Source organism: Thermobia domestica, chromosome 18, assembly GCF_964235325.1.
Source record: "Thermobia domestica chromosome 18, izTheDome1.hap1.1, whole genome shotgun sequence".
NCBI classification, from domain to species: Eukaryota; Metazoa; Arthropoda; class Insecta; order Zygentoma; family Lepismatidae; genus Thermobia; species Thermobia domestica.
This window is the reverse complement of record NC_137471.1, coordinates 133,563,578-133,583,288: the sequence shown is the minus strand read 5'-3', so window position 1 is coordinate 133,583,288 and position 19,711 is coordinate 133,563,578. Positions and strand designations below refer to the sequence as shown.

Genomic DNA, 19,711 nt, shown 5'->3' with positions numbered 1-19,711 from the left:
ATAACCACGACCGCAGCACTACCAAGCAATACGCAATGGCTCAACAAGCATCCTGCTATCGGACAGTTTTCTGCTAGTGTCTCGACTCCGATGTATGCACTGTAGTGTTCATATTGGTGCTTGTACGTATCGCTTACTCTTCTCTTTCGCACCTCTCAAGTTTATCGGTATATAATAATGACTATCAAACGTTGAATTGTTCTGAATCGTGTTTTATTTTCGGAGAAGAAAATCTTTTTGCAACAGTAGTTTTCTATTTACAGAGTAGACAATCTTTCTGAGGCCGTAATTTTCATCTAGAGATTAGCCAATCTTTCTGCAGCCCGCATTTTCTTTCTAGAACATTGTCGCACTGCTGCCTGTTGTTCTGCTTTGGGGAGTTCATATACAGTATTACGTATAAAATATCAAGTACAAAGGTAACAAATTTGTCTTCAAAAATACTAACATTTGCAGTTTTCAAAATAATTTTTATTTACATACGGTTTTCCAAACAATCTTAAAGACTCCCTGCACCATATTTTCTGACAATATTGCATCAGTTTCACATAACTTAATACTGGTATTAACAAAATATTTTTAAAAACAATGACTCTACTGCTATAACATTCTCAATTATACAAGCAATATATTTTGAGAATAATACATCCTCTCTTTTAAATATACAAAATAAAATTCATTCTCAATTAGACTATTTATTTCCATAATTCCTTGTTTGGTGAATGACTTCTTGTAACATTCACCTAATAAAATTAATTCTATTGACTACTGTAAAACAAATTGATTTGCTGCTTTCAGTCACACATATAAAGAGACTAAAGCATTAGAAATTATCACAGGATATAGGGTTTGTTATTGTTATATTTTTCTTACTAACTTCACAAGTTAATTATAATAATTATATGCACTTTGAAACACACACACATACCTACTCACATACACACACCTAAAACCTTTGGTAGAGAGACAGAGAAATCTTGGTAGAAAAGGAAAGCGCATGTTTATTTCAAAATGATTATTTTGCTACGTGTCATGTACAATTCACATTTGGAATTGCAATATTTTTTTTGCTTAAGCAATATTTCGCTTTAATGCATAGTTTTTAAAAAGCTGCATGAATTGAGCAATATAGAATGTCATTTCATTTTTATTTATTTATTTTTTACACAGAGGTAGACATTTTCATGATAATGTTTTTCCTCATTATTTTCTGTAGAAAAGGGCTATGCATTGCACATTCAACATTAAAAACAACGTATATACAGACGGTTATCAAACTAATGTAAACATATGTAGTTTGGAACATGTACGATTTGTGAGGTGGGTGACAGTGAGGCTTCATTTTAGTTGATGGAATTAAGAGCTTCACTGCGTAAGGAATGGAATAATATTCCTCTGAAAAACATTCGTATCTTAATATGCCTTCATTCTATGACAAATTAAAGCTGTTCTGCAGGCTAACAGTAGCACTATACCACATTAAGTAGTGCTCCTATCTCTTGTTTCCATTATTTTGACAACCATCTGTATAACTATATATTTCATCTGACTCGTTTAATATAATTTTGTTTGTGCTATTCACAAAGATAATATATAAATATCTTCGTCCAAGTAACACGAAGATCAATATAACCGTCAACTCATTAGTATCAGTACAGTATCTGTAAAATGCTCGTGTGTATTGAGATGGTTAATGGTGTAGAATGTGTGGTGTTAAAAGAGCATCACGCGGCTGCATAGCCGTGCCTAGCCCTTATTGAGTGTAATGCCAAGGATATATTTTTTATAAATTACAACGTTTTAGGGACTTATTTCATTATTATTATTATTATTATTATTATTATTATTATTATTATTATTATTATTATTATTATTATTATTATTTCATTCCAAAAGGATCTTTAGCCATACATAATACTCATTTCACACGGTTATCTTAATTCTATCGATTTGGCAATCGCCGGGAGGTTTCAGCACATGCTGCCGGACATTATGAAAGTGATAGCCCAAATTTATTGGTTGCAGAGTTTATTTGCTTTTATCACAATAACACTTAAAATTTTAACTCATTTCTCGAGCTGATGATAAGTTGTTTTAGTCAGAATAGACTTTAAGGATCTTTCAGACCTTCTACAATTGTAACTCCTTTCTCGTGTATAGTATTACAGGGCTCATAGTGGTCTGGTCTCTTGTAAATAGTTGAAAAGTGACCAAAAGCACACGAAAAAGTGACCAAAATCTCATCATGATCCTTTTTTCCTTTGTCAATTTCTCCATCACCTCTCTCTCTGTTTGTTGTTTTGTTTCATCTTTTCTTCTCTACTTCTTCTTTTTGAGCTTTCTCCTTTCTTAGGTTTTCTGTGTTGGCGCAGAATGCTGCGCATATCATGGACCGAAAGGAAAAGGAACGAAGACGTACTAAAGAAAGCTAATGAAGGACGACAGATCATGAAGATAATAGGAAAAAGAAGAAACAGCATGCTTGGTCATTTTATTCGGCACTTCGATTGGATCTCCGTGTTGATAGAGGGAAAAGCAGCAGGAAAACCAGGAAGAGGAAGACCAAGGATAGAGTATCTAGATGCAGTTACGAAGAGGAGGCCTTATCAAAGTATAAAACAGCTCTCCCAGGCGAGAGAAAAGTTTTAAAATTTCCATGTTGCCCATCAACCTATGGTTGAGGTGAACAAGACGTATGCTTTGTAGTTACGGTAAGCAGACTTAGCAGATGTAAGAAGCTTCTGAGTAAGTGGAACCAGTTCTGGCCTTTTTCCGAATTTCTTCATCCCAGACATAATATGTAACTTAGCACTGTGCTTTAGAAAGAATAAAGCTAAGTTTCTGCCTTTTTCCATTTATTATTATATTTTTCTTAGAAAACTGCCAATACAAAACATAAATCACAAGAAAAAGTCACTTTACCTCCCAAAAAAGTAACTTTTAGTGACAAATTTGGAAAAAAAAAAGTAACTTTTAGTGACCAACTAGAAAAAAAGGAACTTTTAGTTAAAAAAGTAACTCGCTATGAGCCCTGGTATTAGAGGTGACTAAAATTTCAACTCTTCCTATTATTCTTCCCGGCATATCGTTAAAGAATACACTTAGATGCTTGATTACGGATCAATTTAAATTTTGAAAATCGAATGTAATCTCCTGTCTTTGAATTGGCTTCAAAAATTTCCAACTTCGTGACGGCTATCCAGACTTGCAATACACACACAGCCACGATTTAGACAGTACTACGTGGAGCTACAGAAGCAAAATTGCACATGTCTTGCGATATACGTAGTCTAGATGATGTAACTTGGTTCACACCGTACAATCATTTTCGTTTATGGTTACGCAAAAAATCAGATGCACGCAAATTTTATGTTTTATTCACATTACTTTACTGCACACTGGCCACAAAAAAATTCGACGAAACTGGAGTTTATGCATCTGTCATACAAGTTGTATTAGGAATACAGATCAACTGACTCTTACAGTTTCAAACATAATATTAGGATGATACCTTCTTCACTTCAAGGAATAATAATTACACAATGTCTTGTTTCTTTGTGGAAAAAGAAAAACGAGTTTCTGAAATATTTATATAATCAATACGAAGGTTCTTCTGATATTAGTCCCTCACCGACACTGTTCCCTCTTGCCTATATTAATTAGCAGCTCTGATACTATCTACAGGCAGCCTTATCAAATAGGTCAGTTGTATACCCCTCTCGTGACCAACTGCTTAACTCATGTTGTCTACGCGCGTGGTCTCACATTCAGTTCCCAATACCCACGCATACAAACTTGAATCTAATTCGAATTACATTTTAAACAGTGTATCCCTCATACAGCCTTGACACTGAAGTAGCTTACATCAATAGCGTTCATTACTACTTGGTGCAAGCGGTCCCTGGTTCGATTCCCGGTGGGTACACTCGGTCGAAAAAATGTAGAACAGCTTTTTCAGACCGGCCATCTTGAATGAGTTTTTTTTCTGAGTTTCTCTCATTCACACCATGCAAATGCCGGGATGGTACATAGTGTAATGTTGTCCCAGGCCGCTTCCTTTCTTCCCTTTCCTCGGATAGTGTGCTCGCCGAGGGACGTCATCCTTCACATACGTGACAGACTAAATAGCCATAGATGCCAACAGCCCAGAAATCTAATCCTAATCCCGTTCATTAACACGATGAAAGTACATTTAATGGAAGGAAAACACTGAAACGTGTAAGAACCATGTTTATTTATTTATTCTTTGAGTTTTCTGTTATGTTGCATGGCAAATGATGTCAAAAGAAACAATACATGACGATTGTACGTGCATCCGTGAGAGTTACGTAAAGTCAGTGGAACAAGTTACGAAGACGCTCCCTCTTCCCCCCCCCCCCTCCAAAAAAAATCACCTAATCAAAAGGAGAGTGGAGATTGGTGGGTAGTAGTACACCTCGGCACAAGAAACTGTTAACAGTTCGATTTGGCTAAAAGCATTAAACTTCACAATTGGTTGCGAAATCAATTAAGGACAAAATTATAATTTTCATGACAGATGTCAGAAAATGGAAAAAAAGCTGAACATAGAACTAGAAATCCTCCTTGCTCGCAGTTAGCAATCTAAAGAAGGAAAAAGTTAATAGACACCATGGAAAAGAAGGGATTATTTCTGTTCTGTTTAATTATGTAAATGAAAAGATTTTAGTAGATGTACGTATGATAAATTTTAAAAGTGCTATGTTTCGTCATCAGAGGGGATGCAAGTGCACGGCAGTAAGGCCAGTCAATGCAGTGAAATGTATTGCCTACGACAAGCAGAAAAGCCGTCACGGAAAATGAAATGAAATAAAATCTTTGAATTGTACGTTCCACGGTTATGCCGGTTAAGCTAATGGAGATAGCGATGATGAGAAATTAATGTAATGGTGGAATGAAGACAGTGCGAGGAAACGGGAGAAACCGGAGGAAACCTACGCACACGGTTTTTGTCCACCACAAAGTTCACTTGACGCGAGCTGGGATCGAACCTGGGAGCCCACGCACTAGAAGTGAACGCTCTACCACTGAGCCACTGTGGCCCTTCAGAAAGTGAAAGATTCCGTAGAATTACTATTTCTGAAATGTCTGACTTTGTCTTCTTGGCATTTATCTACAGGAGAAAGGAAAAGGACAAGGACTGAAAAACATCGTCAAAGGAATTTCTATGATCACCGACCGTTTTGGTTTGCTTTTTACCACTATTGCTGTTCTCGTGATGGCTGTACCTGATTCTCTTCTTCCACGACTTATTCTTACTTAACACCTTATCACTAGGGGCACGAGCTTTTCGCACTAAGAATTTGAAAATTTCGCGTTTAGTTTTTCATATTTCGCGTTTTGTCGCATTTTCCAAATACAGTTTCGCCTTTTGTTGCTCTTGTGGAAAAGAATTCCCTGACATTTTTACAATTATTCCTTTTTATTCATAGATCACTATAAACATAAACCATTAATTACCTAAAAACAAAATGCACTGAATATTTCATTTGACAATGTCAATTTCATTGATACAAACCTATATTTTTTTCAAATCAAACTGAGGAAAATAAGTAACTTAAGTTACTATGAGTAGAAAAGTTTTGCTGTGTTCTAAAAACACATAGGCACAAGTTACATTCAAGCTTTAAACATAAGCATGGTACATGTTTCCACATTTTCCTCTTTCATTGTTGTACGTTTGTCACTTATTATCAGACCATACTTGGAAAAAGAATTCTCACAACTGGCATTGATTGTTGGAAGCCACACATATGTAAGTGCAAATTTCAACCAATCATCACTTCGGAATTCCCCATCCAGGTACGATGGTGATAGCTAATGGGCAACATGTTCCCTATAGTCGTGTCCTAATCACCCAAAATGCACAGTTCATACCACGTTCTACCGTTCCGTCAGCGGAAAACTAGTTTTTTTAAAGTGATGAAAACGTATTTTTAAAATTTCGCGTTATATCGCGTATTGTTAGAAATTTCGCGCAAAGCTGTCAATTTCGCGTTTTATCGCGCAACGGAAACCAATGAAAATACATATAGAATATCATAAAACGGCAAGAAACTGAAAATTACTTAATTCTGACGCATTTTGTTTTATCGCGCATTGCGAAAAACTCGTGCCTCTACCTATTACCACTATTACTGTTCTCGTGATGGCTGTGCCTGATTCTCCTCTCTTACGACTTATTCTTACTTTAACACCTAACAGATTTGGCACAATGGAATAATAGTTACATACCAAAATGAAAAGGCGAACAGGATATCATAATGGTATGAGAGTTGCAGTACTAAGTTTCAATGATGGCCAAATAAGAAACGAATTAGACGAAGAAAACTTATACCAAAACTGATATCTAAGAACACTAAGAAACAAAAAATCATAACCGATAAGAACGCATATCAAGGTTGCATGAATGGAACGAGAATTAACGAGATTTGATGTACGGTTACGGTTACCTCGAGTTTTGGATAGTCACAAAATACAGAGAGTAAACTGAGAGCAATGCGCGACAATCTGATTTTGAAAAATCATAAAATTTGTGTACTTTTTGTCAGTTTTCATAACTTTCGACCGAAATGATGGTACGGTGTTGGTGAATTATGCCTTCAAGATTAAATGCAAAATGAAGATAAATAAGAAGAAAACCAAAGTGATAAAGTATACAACAGCAGGACAGGAGGGGGCAAATGTAAGGCTAGAGGGAGAGAAAATCGAAGACGTTATGACGTTCCCCTATTTAGGAACTCTAATATCCTCGGACGGAAGAAGTGAAAAAGACGTAAGTTCAAGAATAGCGCTAAATAAACAACCATTCAATAGGAAAAATGGACTGCTAACATCAAGAAATGTGTCGTTGGACGTTCGAAAACGATTTATTAAGATCCTGGTATGGAGCATGGCTCTTTACGGATCAGAGACGTGACATTGAGAAAGGCTGACATATCCAAGTTGGAAGCATTTGAAATGTGGTGTTGGCGCACAGAATGCTCCGTATATCATAGACCGAACAGAAAAGGAATGAAGACGTGCTAAAGGAAGCTAACGAAGGACGACAGACCATGAAGATAATAAGACAAAGAAGAAACAGCATTCTTGGCCATCTTATTCGGCACTCAGATTGGATCACCGTGTTGATAAGAGGGAAAAGCAGAAGGAAAACTAGGAGGAGGATGATCAAGGATAGAATATCTAGATGAAATTATGAAAAAGAGACCTTATCAAAGTATACAACAGCTCTCCCAAAAGAGAGAAAAGTTTTTAAATTTCCATGTTGCCCACCAACCTATGGTTGAGGTGAGAAAGAAAAAAGGAAGGTTAAATGCATTGCGTTACATGTACACGTTTGCCCTTCTAGCTCTCTATAGGGTATTTTAAATCGTGGTCTCTCGATATGAGTACGAAGCCGGACAGGCAAATCTTTCAACCTAAAGCCATTTTTCCCCCCACAAGAACATACTTTCTAATTTACTATATTAAATATCTTCTAGCCTTTAATTACGGATAATGTATTATATTTATTTACCATTCTATATTTCTTTTTGCCACTAAATATAAGAGGGATGGAAAGAAAGTCACGACAACACATCTATAAAGTCTGAACTCTTTATTGTTGAACGTACAAAAATTTTTGCGCGCCTTGAATTCAATTCCAAACTATATTTGTGATTTGTGTATAATGTTGGAAAACGCTGTGAACACTAGTAATACTAACGTTTTTATTGAGTTCACGACACTGCCTTATTGCATACAGAATGGCGTCTCTGGTGGCGGTGTTCTCTCAGTGATTTCTTCAGTTAGCAGAACAGATGAAAGTCACACGGGCTCATATCTGGGGAGTTATGTCGAATGTTCAAGGACTTTCCATCCTTACCGTTGGAATAAATCGACCGAGAGACCAGCATTGTAACAACGGGCATTGTTATACAGCTCAATGGGCTAAAGTATTTGGAATAGCCACCGGTTCCTCCGCAAAGCAGGACAAAAATGATGTTATAAGGATCGGCGGCAGCAGGCGGCATTCACTGTCTATTCAGGTGAAACCACATGATGAAATATGACACACTCCACACCACACGCCCTATTAGCATCATTTTCGAATTAGCAGGTTATTGATTAAATTTTTAGATCGCAGGATGGGTTGCACCATTCACTGATTGGATCGTCGTTTAAATTTTGGTTCATATGATCTCTCCCCAGTTTTATTCATGGCGATGATTGGGTGTAGAAATGAGTCCCACAGTGTAACGTATCAAATGTTCACTTGAAAGAGCATCATCATCATCATTGGTATTCTTTCATTTTGGCAGGTCAATTGCTGCAACTGAGTAGCTTCGATGCGAAACGGTCTTCCGTTAACCTATTCGTCTTCACGTACGATTTTTCTGTTTTGATATCGTCCATTAATTGTAGTCTTCTTCGCCCCTTCCCTCTCTTTCCTGCCACCGTGCCATCTAGCACGTCCCTCATGATACAGTTCCTTCTTAGCCAATGTCCCAACCAGTTTCACTTGGTTTTCTTATTAATATTTAAAAATGTTCTTTCCCCCACCGCCATTTCAAACACCCTCTCATTCGTTTTTCGCTCGACCCAGCAAATTCTCTCCATTCCTCTCCACACCCACATTTCGAAAGCTTCCAGCCAGTTTTCATGGTTTTTGTGTAACATGTCAAATTTTGAATCTCTGTAAGTTGATAAGGCATCTAATATAATGCGATTTTGTTGTGTCCAAGCACATGTTACAACACTATTGTATGCATTCGTCCTATCTGTGCGGCTAATTCTCTCGCCGTCCAGTGCCGATTCACCTTCAAAAGGGATTTCTAAGTACTGCGCATCAATGAAAGAATGGCCTGCAAGTGTGAATTTTCTACACTCTCACATCTTTGTCGGAACGCTGCTAACCATATTTAATGCTGCCGCCACTGTCAGATATGACTTTTTTTTAAAAAATCTCAATTTTTATTCCTACACGGTACTCAAGTTTAAAAAACAGCTTTAGGGCCGTTCAATTTCACATCAACACTTCACAGCTACGTCTTCATCTCTATGCAAAAACTGTGGCTTCGTGTGGCGTAGTCGATAATGCTCTCGCCTTTGGTGCGAGCTGTCACAGGTTCGATTCTGGTGGGAACACTCGGTCGAAAAAGGGTTAAAAGTTTTTCAGGCCAGCCATCCTGAATGAGGTTTTCCTGGGTTTTCCTAAGTCAGACCAGGCAAATGCCGGGATGGTACCTTACACACAGGTCCCAGGCCGCTTCCTTCCCTTCCCAATCCTTTCTTCCTTCCCTTTTCCCGGATAATGTGCTCGCCGAAGGACGTCATCCCTCATATGTGATGGGCTTAACATGACCGTAGATGCTGAAAGCGCAGAAACCTAATTTCTAATTCTATGCATAAACTAGATAAGAAACACTGCTCGCAACGATTAGGTCTGCCTGGAAACAGCTCGTATTTACATGCAAAGTGGCGAAAGTGTTGCAAGAACTTACTTTCCACCCTCGTGTGTATATATTGACAATTTATAACTCATTTTCAAAATGCTTCTTACTTCTATATACTATGCACTTTTCGTAAATGTTATGAAAAACTAAATTTTCGTAGGAAAAAAGAACTATTCAATTAATATATAAAGTAATATTTAAATACATGTATCACCTGCTCACTCAAACATAATCACAATCGCTCAGGGAAACAAAACACAATAAAGTACTCTCGGAAGCCCAACAAGATCACTAAATTAAATAGGTATTCAATGACAATTAACAACTTCTATACAATTTGAACTAACATTCAAATAAAACAAAATAATTCACTTCTTTCTTACTGAAAGTGAAGAATGTTCCCACATTCAGTAACTGCGATAAACATGTATAAAGATTATACCCACTTATTAAATATTTCAGGAAAAAAAAAAACATATACCAACACCACTATTCTGTTCGGATAAGTATTTAAATAAATTTCCTTATAACAATAAATCAATTTAGTACATGAAAACTTTTAAATGTTTACGGAAATCAACTGATTATACACTTTTTTTTATATATACCACAAAATGCGATGTCTAAAATAAAATTGGAAAAAGTTGTATTTGATTTTTCACTTTAAAATGTGCGAATATCCTTCACTAAAAAGCTTATATACGAGGAGAAATCAAAACGTAAAGGGACAATTTTTCGCACTAGGGTTTGGTAACACTGCTAATATCCAGTGCTGAATTAGCGTCGTCTGCAACACTTCTATACAACGTGTCACTCTTATTCCCGCGTTAGTCGTTGGAGTGTAGTAGACCGTTAAACATGGCAGCTCCATTATCGATCTGCACCAAGAAGGAAATGAGGTCAGTGAATCGCTTTTTGTTTGCGGAAGATGTTAAACCTGCGGAAATTATTCGTCGAATGCAAGCGTAGTATGGTGAAAGCTGTTTATCGCGAAGCACGATCTACGAATGGATAAAGCATTTCAAACAGGGGAGAACAACTTTATATGACGAGGAAAGATCGGGCAGACCATCGACCTCAACAACTGAGGACAATTTGAAAGTCTTGAGAGTATGGTGACGGAAAAGAGACGAATCACAGTGGACGAAATCGCCAATACTTTACATATCAATCATGGTTCAGGTATTTCATCTTACACGACAGAGGAAGAAGATTTTCAACCGATGCAGAAGTCACTGATGCGGTGCAAAATTAGTTACAGGTAACCGAAAAACGTTTTTTCCTACGGAATCAAAAAACTTGTGAGACGTTGGGAAAAATATGTTGTGCAGTGCAGGGAGATTACGTAGGAAAATAATATGTTTCAGTTTTCTATCATTAAAATAAATGTACCTCTTTCTTTTTTCGAAAGTCCCTTTACTTTTTGACTTCCCTTCGTACCTTTCCACAAATAACTGCTGCCGTTTATCATTAATATGCTAACAGCCAGCTTACTTTATATTCCGCTTCTCATTTTTTGCAGTTCTATATAAAGTATCCCTAACATGAAAAATAACGATTACACTAATAGTATAATAAATTATCTATTGTACAATCATAGCTAAAAATATTGTCCCATACCTCAATCATATTAGGAGACATACAAATGATTAAAAAAAAATGTTTGTGAAGTTCGGGAGAGATTCCTAACAATAAACAGAACAAAAATAGTTGCGTCGAATGACGTTTGTTTACGAGCTAATAGAAGCTTGGAGGAAAAAAAAGAAAAACTGTCGGTGCAGCCGTTATTTCAAACAACTATAACTTTGAAAGGAATGTACACTCGTGTCCAAAATTATTGTCGCATGTCTATAAATATGTTGTAGTAGGAATATAATTTGATAACGCATTCGCCCGGTATTTCTTATACTGTTAGTATGTGTGTAATCGGCAAAGATATGTATGTGGCAAATTTAATGTCAAAAAAGCAGTAAATAAGAACAACAAGACGAAAATAAAACTTTCTTGTCCATTTAGGAACATTTTGTTCTACTCATTATAATTTTCGTATCTTTTTCTGTGAAATTTACCACAAATATACATTTCCCGATTATACACATACTTTCAGTGTCCTTGCAAAATCATTATCAAATTATATTCTTACAAGAAGACAGTTATAGATATGCGACCATCATTTTGGACATGAGTGTACGTATACAGCAAGCAGTAGCAGCACACCAGCAGAATCAACTCATATTAAAATACTCGATGAATGGATACCGCACAAGCAATTTCCGAATATTAGTATTCTTTTACAAGGGGAAGACTGGCATAAATTACAATGCCTTCCACGAAAAACGAAAGGAAGAAAGAAAAATAATACAACTATTCTTCTCGTCTTGAGGTTACAGGTTTATACAAGTGTCACCGATAGCACTTTCTGTACGCATCCAAACTAATTTATATTATTTTTTATCTTTTTAAAGATCCAGTTTTCAAAGTTTTACATCACCACGTAAAGATAATAATGTCAGTATTCATCTACGACTGCATCTATTTTCTTAATTTGTTTCAGGTATTCAACAGACTGTTTTATAGAAGGTATTGTTTTGTTAGTTTTAAATAAGAATGTTTCTATTCTGAATCTCCAGCATCAATTTCTGTATTTACATACCTCTGAATAACCATTTCGCGTTCACTATACACTTCGACAAATAAACACGCTACAAATAGACGCGCATTTATAGAACAACTTCATGCTTCATTCAATTTCTCGAGAAACCATTTGTGATTGGATCGTGTAACAAGTAGTCCATCAGAATTTAATGCTAATGCAGTTGCTGAATAATCCAGTTCTTCGTTTTTCAGTGTTGTCATTAAACCTCCAACTGATTTTATTATTGCATTTCCCGCACAGATATCCCATTTCTTAATGTCGGTTGTATGGAAATAGGCGGAGGCGTTGCCATTAACAACTTCCAACACTTTGTAACCTTAAAAGAACAACAAAAATGAATATTACAACAAACAAGATAATTACATACTTTATTGCAAGACGGTATCCAATATTAACTTATTTGGAAACTGGTTTAAACGACTCAGGTCGGATTACACATAGCGACCAACCTTTCTCAATTGTGACGACTGAGACTTCAGTTCTGGTTCAAAATCTCGTATCCACGTTTCATCAAATACAACATCCTTCGTAAAAACTGATCTCCTTCTGTTCGATAACGGTAAAGCAATTCTTTTGCGACATGATTTCTGCTCTTCATTCGGATTATGTGGAATCCATCTGGCAGGGATTTTTCTCATCTTTAACTTTTCAGTAATGATTTTGTCAACTTAAGTGACAGACATTCTGGTCTCATATGCAATTTCCTCATATATATTTTTCGTCGATCCTTTCTCAAAATGTCATTTACAATGATCTCAGAGGTGTAGTCTGTTGCAGTTAATGGTCTTCCACTCTCTGGTTGTCCGCAGTGCTTATACGACCTTCAAGGAAACGAGCTGACCACCGTGATACAGTTCTACGATCCACTACACTATTTCCACAAACATCTCGCAAAGCATTGTAAATTTCAATTGGATTCTTTCCCCGTAGAGTTTCAATTTTGATATAGAAACGCCATTCACTATGCGCAATCCGACCTGAGTCGGGCTCCCTTCGATTTTAATACTGAATTTCTCACGCGAACCAGCAAACACAGACACAACCATCAAGCCCAAACTCTGACTCACAACTGACATAAAATTCAATTTGATCATAACAATCAATCGGTCGCGCATGTGCTGTGCGCAAAACTTTTAAAATGACCCTCGCATGTTAAAATATATAAATATTTCTTTTTCCAATTATATCCTAATGAGAACGATTACTTTTTAAAACATATAATTATTAAGAACGCTTACACTTCTGATTTCACAGAAAACATATTTTCTGCAATGTAACGGGACAAGAAGATGTAGAATTTATTATGATAGTAGAAAGAGACCTCTCAATCAAAAATGTGAATCATTATTTCCACCACAGCCTACAGGAAGCGTGGTAGCAGCTTACCTGCTCCAGCCGCATGAATGATTTCAGTGTCACTCCCAAATGCTTTCTTTGCTGTTTCTTCCACTTTGCCTGCATGCGACCTAGAAATAATTATCTTTGGTGGCCCACTCGCTTTATCCTGAAACAGAAATATAATAACATGTAAATTATTTTGATATAATCTGAAATGTGTTTTAAAAAAAAGTACAAAAAATATAATTACTTAAACTGATCTTGAATTTAATCTACTAGGAATATACTCCATTCACGATTAGTAACAGTTAAATGCTTTTACATTTCATTACAATGAAGTACTACTATCAAATCGAAAAGAAAAACAAACTTCCGATAGAAATACTAGAAATGGGCCGCAATTAGTAAAAAATGTTCAGAATAATGTTACCACTTCCCTTTCATACACCTAACTCTACAACCAATGGAAGTCGAAGGTTCATTGTAGCATCCACAAAAGCTCTCCATCGACTTCTGTCCTTATCCAACTGGAACCAGTGTGTACTTTCTATACTATTTCTGCGAGATCCATCTTAATATTGTCCTTCAATCTGCGTCTAGGTCTTCCTAATGGTCTTTTTCCAATTGGGTTTCCAGTTAAAATTGGGATTGTTAAGGAGATTGAGGAGCATCGTAACTGAATACGTTTCTCATCTCAAGTTAGCATTCCATCCAAAGACCTAGACGTTTCAACTGACTCTTCTTCCCCTGACGAGACAACAAAGAAACAAGATATTTGCTCTTGTCATTTTCTGAGCCGCAGTCAATTCATGTGAGGTCACGTTGTCCCACTTAATAACGATTCACAAGTTTGTGGAGATGCTGACGGACGATTTTTGCACTACAATGAATTCTTCTTTCCATGTTTCACAGGCCTGACTAGCTATTATCGGCCTCAACAGTTGTCTTGAGTGACATGTATGGTTTGTGGACGTCTTATACCTGATGCGTCTAGAAGAATTCGTCGCTGTTCTTGAATGTTACATCAAGATTTTGTTGTCCGCCTGTATGCCACATTACTACTGTACGACTGGTATTTCTCTTCCCATTTCACTAACATTTCTATCCAGTTTACACCTGTATACGATTCAGGTTAGTATAACAGAAGGTACCAGAAAATACACTCACTAACACATTAAATTTCTTTTATAATTATTATTTTAAGGAGTTTGGGTTATCAAAACTTCTTTAACCTTTTCGGAATTTATGGGGTATACAGGGTAGTCCATTTTAATCTTTCCACGGAAATATCTCGAAAACGGTTGATCATAAATGAACCGAACAAAATCTCAAATAGGAAATGCCATGGGGTACATCAAATGGTGTTGTCGCGGTGCCCACAGGGCCGTTCTTCATGGAAGCTCAGGGCCCAACTTTAAAATTTTAAACAGAAACATGGAGCGAGTGATACCTTGTTCGATAAATCTCTAGAAACTAAAAAAGGTTGTGGCAAAAGATGTTTTATATTGGTCACCGTATTCAAAATGGCCGCCAAGATATGGAGCTTGTATCAGATAAAACGTCCAGTACCATTAGTAAAAAAGCGATTGGAGATAAATGAACAGAACAAAAAACAAAAAGTAAAACAAGAAAATGACAGGGGGCACGTCGAATGATGTCGCAGTGAATCCATAGCCGCCTTTTATGGGGGCCGAAGACCCAAGTTTAAAATTTCCAATGAAAACATGGAGCGAGTGATACCTCGTTCCGAAGATCTTTAAAACCTAAAGAGCACTGTGGCAAAAGGTTGTCCGTATTGGTCACGATTTTCAAAATGACTACCTAGACATGGTACTTCTATCAGAAAAAAACGTCAAATGCCCATAGAATGAAAACTGTTAAAGATAAATGAACAGAATAAAACTCGTATAGGAAATCACAAGAGGGTATTTATCATTCCACGACTCGAGAATGATGCAACAAAGAAAAAAATGATTAGAGTAAAAGTGCCATAATGCAAAGGAGGAAACCTAATTCTTAGAGAATTATCTTTGCGACCTCCCTCCGTAAGTGGGCGAAGCGCGAATGAATGGTAAAATCTCAAATGAGAACCCCACTTTTACTTCAATAGATATGGTTTGTCTGAAACATTTGTATGTACAAGTGATTGGTACTGTAATAAACAAAAATAAGGTGAAATTCGGTTTGAAGTATTACGCCCATTTGTATTGCAAAGTGTGATTTAATGGGGGAAAAAGAAGCAACTGAAATGCGAGTCAAAGATTTTAATAAAACATTTTTGGAACTTACACTTTGCCCGCCCCCATCGCCCCTAAGAATTTAACGCAATGCGTTCAAGATGTTTGGGAGGCATCTGCATCTATGTACCGTTTCGTTACTGAAAATCACAACTGACATTACCGCTGAAAGTTAAACACAAACAAACTATTTGCTGAACAAAACATTATATTCACATTAAAAGACTACATACGTGTAACAGTTTCGCCAACTAACAGTTTGGCTTCATCAGATGCTAAAAGTTATTCGGAATGTAACTGTGGACTACATGTCAGTGAACCTCATATTCTATCTCCTAAATTTCTCTCGCAGGTGGTATTGGGAAGGTTGAAAATGAGAATGCACGGGGACTCAAGAAGAGGCGTGAGGTCTCACGAATAAAAAACACCGGGACGTGAGAGGCAAGGGGACACACGAAGAAAAAATACTTAGACGTAAAAAGCGAGGGAACTCACAAAGGAAAAGCCTTGGAAATGACACGCAAGAAGACAGAAGGAAAAGAATCGAACCAATATCGTGCAAACGACGGTTGAACAAGACCGACGTCTGTACACATTTTTCTAGAAACTGCATTGTTCAACAATTTTGCTTCGCATTTCAGTTGATTCATTTTTGCATTAAATCATTGCCTGCAATAAAAATGAAAAGTACCATTTAACACGAATTTTACCTACTTTTTCTCATTACAGAGACATCCATCTCTTATAAAAACACATTTCAGATACTTTTGTTGCGTAGATTCAATTTGAAAAACTAAGGTTCTTATTTGAAATTTCACCGTTCCTTCCCACTTCACCCACTTACACAGGGAGGTTGGAGTGATAATTTTCTAGGAATTAGATTTCCTAATTTGCGTAATGGCACTTTTACCCTATACATCTTTTCCTCTGTTGCAACATTCTCGAGCAATGGAATAATAAATACCTTCTGAGATTTCATATACGAAGTTTTGTTCTGTTCATTTATTTTTAAACGTGTTCATTCTATGAGCACTGGGCGTTTTATCTGATGCAGGTACCATGTCTTGGTCATTTTGAAAACGGTCTCATAGAACTATCTTTTGCCACAAAGCTCTTTAGGTTTTAAAGATCTATTGAACGAGGTATCACTCGTCCCATGTTTCCATTTAAAATTTTAAAGCTTGGCCATGGGTCCCCATGAAGGGTGGCTCTGGGGGCGCACCGCGACAACACCATTTAATATGTCCTATGGCATTTTCAATTTGAGTTTTTGTTCTGTTTATTTATGTTCAACCATTTTCGAGATATTTCCGTGGAAAGATTAAAATGGGCCACTATACAATGTGTGTGGCCGCGCATTGTCATGATGGAACAAAACTCCCTTTCTGTTGGCCAATTCTCGGATGATCTTTGATGACTCGGAACAAATTGACAGAACTTGGTTGGGAAGTTTTGATGCATTCACCGTATAGCCCAGAACTTCCACCATCTGACTACCATTTGTTTTAGTCTCCGCAAAACTCTCTTGATAGTAAAAAAAAAATGGCAGACCGAAGTGCCGCTGAAAATCACTTGGCCAAATTTTTCGATGACAAACCACACTTCTACACCGATGGAATTATGAATCCACTCGAAAAATGGCAAAAAGACATAGATAATAATAGACAATATGTACTTGATTAAAATTGATTTTCAATAGACATTTTTTCAAAAATGTACCAAAAAATCGCGGAGACTTTTTATATGACCTATACCATACGTGTCTATTTTTCTAAAACGCTCTTTTAACATCTATCACTGTTGGATTTTTTTTATTTTTCAGTCATACATGCATTACAAAACAGGTCACATGTATTTTGAAAAGGGACTAGTTAAGTTGGTGGCGTCATGACGTCATCTGTTTGGCCTTCACGAGTACAATGCAAAAGGTTTATTTTGTTCTCTCGCAAATGCTGTCTAAAAATTTTTATGGGACATGTTGTCGACATGACCATCAGACAGAGTACTTGTAGTTTCTTTCATCCTCCTTTCGTCACCTCCCCCTCTACAATTTCCTTATCACTGTTTGCTTTGAGTTAAAGTACTGGTCTTTTGAAGGATTTTTTTTTTCTTCAGAAAAATTCCCCATTTTCCTCGAATTCCACTTTTTAGGAACACGATAAGGACAAGCGAGTGTTACCAATTGGAAAGTGGCTTTATTCTGAAAATAACGATATACGATCCTAAATCTTAGGATAAATAGTGTATGTGTTGGGAAATTTTTACATTACACCATCGTTTTTTTTTTTTTTTTTTTTTTTTAATTTCTGGGTTATTTTTGGGATATTCATCGCATAATCCTAAAATTTCCCCCCTCTTTAGTTTCTAAGATATCAGACTGATACATCGTGCACTCATTGCGTACACCACTTAGTATTTTCAAATGATTCTGATATATATACGTTCGTTAACACAGGGTCGGTCCAGAGGGGCCTAAGTTTCAAAAGGTCATTTTTTCCAAAAAAAAAAAAAAAAAAAAATCCCTACTTTCCTCGAATTCTCCTTTTCAGCTATATGATACGGACATGCGAATGATACAGTTTGAAAGGTTACTTTATTCTGAAGTAACGTCGTGTGCGTGGGTTTCCCCGGGGTTCTCCCGTTTCTTCCCACGTCATTCCACCATTTCATTCATTTCTCATCATCACCGTCTCCTTTAGCCTAACCGGCATAACAGTGAGACGTAAAACTCAAAAGATTTCATTTCATTTTTTTTTATTCTGAAGAGAATGAGGTTCGAAACAAAATCTTAGGATAAATAATGATGATGCAGTAGCTGCTTGACTGAAAGTCTAAAATTTACTTTAAAAATCCCAAAAGGGTTAAATGCTTAACCTATATGCGTTTCCGTCCGTCCAGGACACAAAAGTCTCAAGAACTACTTGATGAATTGTCATCAATTTTGACCACGATGTAGAAGATTTACAGTTAGGAATGAAGTTTCTTGATGGAGGTGATTCTCAAATCGCAAATAGCGGAAAGCAACCGTTTCTGATTTTAACTAGGGATGAGCAAAACTGGTTTTTATAAAATCCGGAAACCGGTTCCTAGAAAAACCTAAATCCGGAAAACTGACATTTCAGTTTTCCCTAAAATTGGTTCCGTTTTTGTTTTCACCGATAGTAGTAAGTCAATTTTGATTGAAAACTAAGCCGATCTGAAGATCTAAAACATATGTAAGTTCTCATAAGAAGGAACCAATATCGGCTTCGGCAAAAATCGCACTGGTTTTAGTAAAAACTAAAAATCCAAAACCGTTTTGAAAACTACATAAAACTATTTCTGTGGAAACGGAACAATGAAACACTATTCTGGTTAGAAATAGAACGAGTTTTGAAAAAAACTACAACCGGTTTCGATGAAAAACTTAACCGGTTTCGGTGAAAAACGAACCGGTTTTGGAGAAAACCAATAACCGGTCTCGGCGGAAAACAGGTTTTTGAAATGACACTTCTTCTCTCTTTAGTTCATTTTTTAAGTGTGTGTGGTGCAAACTGGCTAAACTTCAAGAACACAGTTTCCTTTTCCCAAAACGTACACGCCTTTGACGTGAGACACCCAGGTTCGATTCCCGGCGGAAGCACATGTGGTTCGAATCCCATGTTAAACTGTAGGTTCACGTGTCAGATAACCTTGCTGCTCAATGGAACGCTAAATCCAAACCAAATGAAACAAAGTTTTCCCACAAATGGTTCCTTATTGATGTCAACGATGTTTCTGATTTCTAGGAGGCTCAATTTATGTGACTGTCGTGGGCAATAAGGTTCTTCAAGGTTTTCTAATCCCTTCGTGTGCTTGGACATCCTGTTCTCTCCTCCTCCTCCTCCAAAGACTCTGCCTGCAAGAAAGAGTTTTTGCCACTCAGACATTCTTGTTGGACAAATGCTTCATGCCCAAAGCATTTTGTAACAAGCCATGGGTTTCCGTGGCTGAGTTTTCCATAGCTGCTAAGACTTGTTCATCACTCAGGAATCTTTCAAATCTAA

General features: G+C 36.8%; 1 protein-coding gene across 1 annotated transcript in view; it reads right to left on the bottom strand.

Moving 5' to 3' along the window:
* Window positions 1-449: 449 nt before the first annotated feature.
* Window positions 450-19,711, bottom strand: part of LOC145674845 (inositol monophosphatase 3) — a 54,884-nt gene continuing 35,622 nt past the window's right edge. Inside the window, exons 4-5 of the mRNA XM_081745073.1 lie at window positions 13,498-13,615; window positions 450-12,427 (exon numbers count right to left, since the gene is read on the bottom strand). Of these exons, the coding sequence (XP_081601199.1) occupies window positions 12,189-12,427; window positions 13,498-13,615 (357 nt within the window). The 3' untranslated portion in view covers window positions 450-12,188. The remainder of the gene's footprint in view (window positions 12,428-13,497; window positions 13,616-19,711) is intronic.